The 6,000-nt window shown below is 41.4% G+C and overlaps 1 protein-coding gene across 24 annotated transcripts in view; it reads left to right on the forward strand.

Moving 5' to 3' along the window:
• SPART (spartin) overlaps nucleotides 1-4,506 on the forward strand; it is a 37,812-nt gene extending 33,306 nt beyond the window's left edge. For all 24 annotated transcript variants that reach the window (XM_071208153.1, XM_071208154.1, XM_071208157.1 and 21 more), the window contains one exon: nucleotides 2,817-4,506. In XM_071208153.1, coding sequence (XP_071064254.1) covers nucleotides 2,817-3,102 — 286 coding nt within the window. In that variant the 3' untranslated portion in view covers nucleotides 3,103-4,506. The remainder of the gene's footprint in view (nucleotides 1-2,816) is intronic.
• The last annotated feature ends 1,494 nt before the right edge of the window (nucleotides 4,507-6,000 follow it).

Here is a 6,000-nt window from a genome sequence, read left to right on the forward strand (position 1 = left end):
TGAGATGGACAGATTAATAAAAAGCCATTTACATTTTAAATAGTTAAGATTAGTATTTCTGAAAAAAGTTCTGATGGTTGTATTTAAATTAAATTGCAGGCAGATTTATTTGAAATTACAGCTGATGTTTTTCTATTAAGTAGTGAAATTTAAAGCTGCTGCCAGTTTGCTATATTTGTGTTACCTTCTTGCTAGGGATGTGCTTTCTAGAAGTTTTCAGCAGTGTAGGATGAAGATGAGTGAAGAAATGGACTGAGCAGTTCCTTATCCAGGAAGATAATTAGCTGCCTACCAGGAAAACTGTTTCTGAGGTGTATGGGAATCAGAGGTGACAGGTGAAGATACCTTCAGAAGATTAAACACAACTGATGAAATGCCATTTTACAGCATCCTTAAGAATATTATTAGGTTTAGTACTCTGGAATTTTCAGAGTGCTTTCCTGTATGCTGTCACATGTAGCAAAGAAGAGGAAATTGGATGCAAAGAAAATATGACTTGGCTGGGGTCAGAGGGCCAGCCACAGGTGGTATTAAAATCTGGTTTTCTGATTCCTAGTTTGGTGCTGTTTTCCAAATTAACAGGAAAAGCTCAAGAGCTGAGGTAGCATGGAAGAAAAGCAAAAGTCAACTGGGTACCAAAACAGCCTCATTTTTAGTACGTGGTTAGACAGCGTGGCTTTGTTGTTTAGAGATATCCTGAGTGCAGTTACAGGTGTCACACTTCTTCAGTAGACTAGGAAACATTCCACATGTGCAGAACTGGAAATTCATAATTCTGGAGGTTTTCCTTTATTTGAAAACCCTAAGATAGCCAAGTGCTTATTACGGTCACTCCACTGTAGCCACGCAGCGCTGGAGAGAAACCTGTCCATACCAAGAGGTGCCCCATCCTTTCTTCTTGTTTAGCCTCAGCCCTTGCCATCAGAGGACAGCACCGACAGGAGACCCTGTGCCTGTTGTACCATCGGCAAATCCTGGGGCATGGTACAGGGCTGCAGAGCCACAGGCCCCGGCAGAAGGCAGTCAGGAGGAAGCCCCAGTGAAGAAAGCGACAGACCACGTGTGGCCAACCGTAGGCTCTGCCCTGCTGGCCGCCCGCAGTTACTGACACCAGGCAAAGGACAGAGTGGAGTCATCGTCAGAGGCCCAGCAAGGGCAGCTCACGCGCTTGGTGCTGGAGTAGAGAAAAGCCAGACCACTGGCCTGGGCCAGGCCGGCAGAGATAGTGGGCTTGGTAGTTCAGAGGACAAAATGTCCAGGTCAAGGTCACAGAGCACCTAGGAAACTTTAGTGTGTCCTAGAGAAAACTGTAAATTTCTGCCATTTGGTTAGTTTTTGCTTAAGTGATCTTCTGCTTGTGGAAGGAAACCCGTCAGCCATAAAAGCTTTGAAAAGTCTGATACTGGAAAAGTTGTCAAGAGTAAAGCACAACAGTGCTTTAAAAGCACAACAGTGTTTTAGTATCCTTGAATAGGACTTAAAATTATATTTTGATATAGTATTGAGCACATATACTGATAATATAGTAATGATACTTTTGTTTAGTGCTTTATAGTTTCCCTGTCACTTTGCTCATGAAACTCAGTGAGTAGGACAGAAATTGTTCATTAGTTCAACACACATTCATAGAGTGCTAGGCTCTGGAATTTTGCTTAGGATACATTAATGAAGAAGCAAAGGTTCCCTCTCTAATGAGGTTTATATTTTAGTGACACAGAAAGTAGGAAAAACATATACACACAATAGATGCAAATAAGTTCAGTAATATGGAGAAGGTGATGCGCCCTCAAAGAAGAAAGAGCAGTTTAAGAGGGAATTGACAGTGGGGTGGGGCAAGACAATTTATTTAAATAAGTTTGAGCAGGAGGGCAGACCTGAACTAGGTGAAGCAGTCAGGCAGGCTGACTGGGGTAAGCGTAGTCCAGGCAGACACCCCAGGACCTTCGGCAATGTGGAGGGGGGTCACGCACCGAGGGAAAGCCAGTGAGGCTACAGTGGAGTGGATGAGGTCCGAGAGTTGTGGAAGGTCAGCCTAAAGACAGACTCACATTATGGTCATTTAAAAGATGAATTCAGAATCTCTACCAGGAAGTTTTAAGGTTGAATCCAGAAGCCTTTATAGTAATTCTGGATTCTGTATATCCTACAATTGCTTCAATGAAAATTTTCTTATTTTTCGAGAAGGGGAGGATACTTTAAAAAGGAAATAATGACTAACAATCTTTAGTACAGTTTATATTTTAATTTTATCCTGTCCCTGGCTGCTCTTTTTTTTTTTTTTTTTTTTGCTTGCTGTCTGTTCTCTGTGTCGGTACTTATTTTATTTTTATCCTCCTCCCCCTTTGCGGCTTGCTTGCTATCTGCTCTGTGTCCATTTGCTGCATGCTCTTCTGTTTTGTTTTGTTTTTTGCTTGTCTCCCTATTCGTTGCATCACCTTGTTGAGTCGGTGCTCCACAGCACGCGGGCAACCCTGCCTTCACAAGGAGGCCCCAGGACATCTACCATATGGTAGATGGGAGCCCAACTGATTAAGCCACAGCCACTTACCTACATTTTATTTTTATTCAGCAATCTTTATTGCATTAATTGCAGCTAGCCTGAGTTTGTTCTCATACATTTTTCTTGCTAAAGGAGAAGATGCAGCTTTTCACAGAATGCTTTCATTCTCTACTTTAATAAATCAAGTTGGAACCTTAGCTTTAGTTTTGCTTTCAGGTATAACTTATTCTAAACATGACTTATTTTAATTCTGTTATGAATAAGGCTTTAGTTTATATTTGTAGTTTCATTGTACTTTCTCAACTTTCTTTTAAAGATATGGGCATAATGCGGGAGAAGCGACACACGACGCAGTGGATTCTGCCATCAACGTTGGCATGACTGCCTATAACATCGACAACATTGGTGTCAGAGCGATGGTGAAGAAAACTGCAAAGCAAACAGGCCACGCCCTCCTGGAGGACTATAAAATAGTTGATGGTTCTCAGGGGAAAAGTCAGGAGAAAGGAGCTAATGTGTACTCTGCTGGGGAGAAAGATGAGCTGGGAAAGGATGAGGAGGGGGACCCAGAGAAGAGTGAGGCCAAGAAGAAAGAGCAGTGACGGTCCACCGCGAGGCCCCTGGCCTTTCGTGCGGTGGGCCAGCTCTGCTAACCCGGCAAACGTGGAGTTCCCCACAGTCAGCCAGGGTTTTTTAAGTGCATTCATTCCTACAAAGCAACTGTTTAACTCTCACGGCATGTATTCTACTTACAAAGAAAAGAATCAGTATTCTTGCATCATGCCTTTAGAAAGAGACAGTTGTATTCTAAGTATTTTTTTTCTAAATGTGGCTAACATATTTTTGCAGTTAAAATAAGACTAATAATACATGTGCTATAAATCTCATTAAACCTAATGTTAAACTATTTTTGTATCTGCTATCTTTCAGAAAGCAAAGTAGGAAATTATATATTTAATTTGCTATCTTTCAGAAAGCAAAGTAGGAAATTATATATTTACATAAAATTTGGCATTTAGTAGCCTTAGTTTGTCGTCCCTTAGGAGGAATGACTTAAGATATTATCCCCTCTTTTTGCACTAATTGTGGATTTTGTTTCTAGGTGCTTCTCAGAATTTTCAGTGTGTAAGCTAAACAAAAACTGTGATCATAAACAGATAACACTTTCAAAGATTTTCAAAATAGAATAGACTGATCATGAAAACTAAGATGAGGTTATATAAAATTTTTTGCTACTTTTGTTAAAAATGGGATGGTCTTTTATGTATAAAAATGAATATAAGTGGATTTTCAAGACTTTCGGATTTGAACTGGTATTAATCTAGTAGGAGTTTAGGAAATTTGGGGATATAATTGGTAATGTATAAAATGTAAAAGTGGTCATTATTAGCTTAATGGGCAAAAAAGTACTTCAGCAAATGATTTAATCATATCTACCTCTGTAGGTTTTTCCAAAAGGCTGAAACTTTACAAAGACTAAAATATAGGCAAATTAAGTTCATTGTTGGTATAAAGAAACTTATTTTAGGATTCAGTCATTGGAATTTTAAATATTAAAAAGCCAAGAAATTAAATTATTAGAAAAGAAATCTTCTAATCATAATCAAGGCAAAGAATACGAAGGATCTTAGTCCTTAGTCTTAAAATCAGTGGTGGGTGGGTGTAATAGTTTCCACTCCGCAGAAAACAGGATATTCACAGACCTGTAAGCTACAAGGAAGAAACTAAACAAAGGGTTTAGTTTTGTTTGCTGGCTTTTAAAGACTGGTATTGTTTTTCACAGCTATAGTTCATTCTAATTATTTCTGAGCCTCTAATGACTATTTTATCAGACTTTATTTGAAACTAAAGAATGCATTTTGTGAATTAAATAACTTTCTGAATTACTAGGCCTTAAATGTATTCAGAGCCTTGTTTTGGGGAAGACATAGAATTGATAGAGCCTTTTCTTAAGGCCAAGGAGAAGGTACTCATTGTTAAAGTGGAAATAAAACTGAACTGATGAATAGCTTCTAAGGAGTCTCTACCTTGTTCAGGCATAAGAGGTGAAACAAATAGTGAAGCCTGAAGTTTACAAAGTTCCCTTAGACCAGGTGTTTCAGTTTCCTAGGCTCCTTAAAGCAGATACCATGAGATGGCTTAGCTTAAAGCAATGGGGATTTATTTAACCTACAATTTGAGGCCGAGAAAATGTCCAGATCAAGCCACCATCAAGGCGATGCTTTCTTCCTGAAGACGGACTGCGGGTGATGCTGGGCTCCCGCACAGGGCAAGGCGCCCCGGTGACTGCTGGCCTCCCTCCTGTGGCGGCCTCTGCTGCCACAGCTTCTTGCCCTGTGGCTTTCTCTCTGCCCCGGTCACTGTGTTCATAAAGGACTCGAGTGAGAGGGTTAAGACCCATGTTGAATGAAGGAGGCTCCACCTGAACGGAAGCAGCCTCTTTTTAATGAGGCCCTGCTTTTCAGGCTCTACTTTCAGTCCACCCCCAGGAATGGATTAAGTTTAAGAATATGGATTTTCTGGGAGTACATAACAGCTCCAGACCACCACAGTTCACCCTCTGGACCCCAGAAAAACATGTTCCTTCTGTCACAATATCCCCAAAGCCTTACATCGTCTCAATAAGAATGCTTAGTGCAAAGTCTTACCAAAATCGATTACAGGTGTGGTCTGCCCTGGGGCACAGTTACCCTCTTGTCTGTGGACCCCTGAAACCTCGGAAGAACAAGTTAACTGCTTCCAACATTCAAAGGAAGGACAGGCATAGGATAAACATTTTGTATTAGCCAAAGGGGTGCTGATGCAAAATACCAGAAATTGGTTGGTTTTTATAAAGGGTATTTTATAAAGGGTATTTGAGGTAGGATACCAGGCCATAAAGCCCTCACTGAAGTCTATTTGGAGCAAGATGGCAGCTGATGTCTGTGAGGGTTCAGGCTTCCCAGGTTCTTACATTCCTGGGGCTTGTTTCTGTCTGGGTTCAAGGTTCTTATCTTCCTGAGGCTGGCTTCTCTTTCCTTTGAGCTTTCTTGCCGGGGCTCCAGCTTAAGTCTTCAGCATCAAACTCCAACATCAAGAACCCTCAACTCTGTCCTTTGCCATCTGTGAGTCCCCACCAGATGGGGACTCAATGCCCTAATCATAACTCAATCATGCCCAGGTACAGATCAGATTACAAACATAACCCAATATCTATTTTTGGAATTCATAACCATATCAAACTGCTACACATTCCCATTCCCATAGGGAGAAATTAGAAGGAAAATAGGTCACAGGTCCCAAACAATCCCCAAACCCCGTAGTGAACACGCCATTAGATTTCAAGTTCCGAGTCCCTGTGGAAGAATGTTCCCTCCTCCGGGCCTGATGAAGCAGAGCTCCGCTCTTCCCAAGTGCTTGTGCAGTAGCCAGACTTTCCCCAAACCCTGGGGTGAGGGTTCCGCCATCTTCAGGCACTCAGGTGATGTCCACACTGCAGTCCCCGGGAAAATGCACCACCC

This window comes from Dasypus novemcinctus, chromosome 15 (genome assembly GCF_030445035.2).
Source record: "Dasypus novemcinctus isolate mDasNov1 chromosome 15, mDasNov1.1.hap2, whole genome shotgun sequence".
Taxonomy (NCBI): Eukaryota; Metazoa; Chordata; class Mammalia; order Cingulata; family Dasypodidae; genus Dasypus; species Dasypus novemcinctus.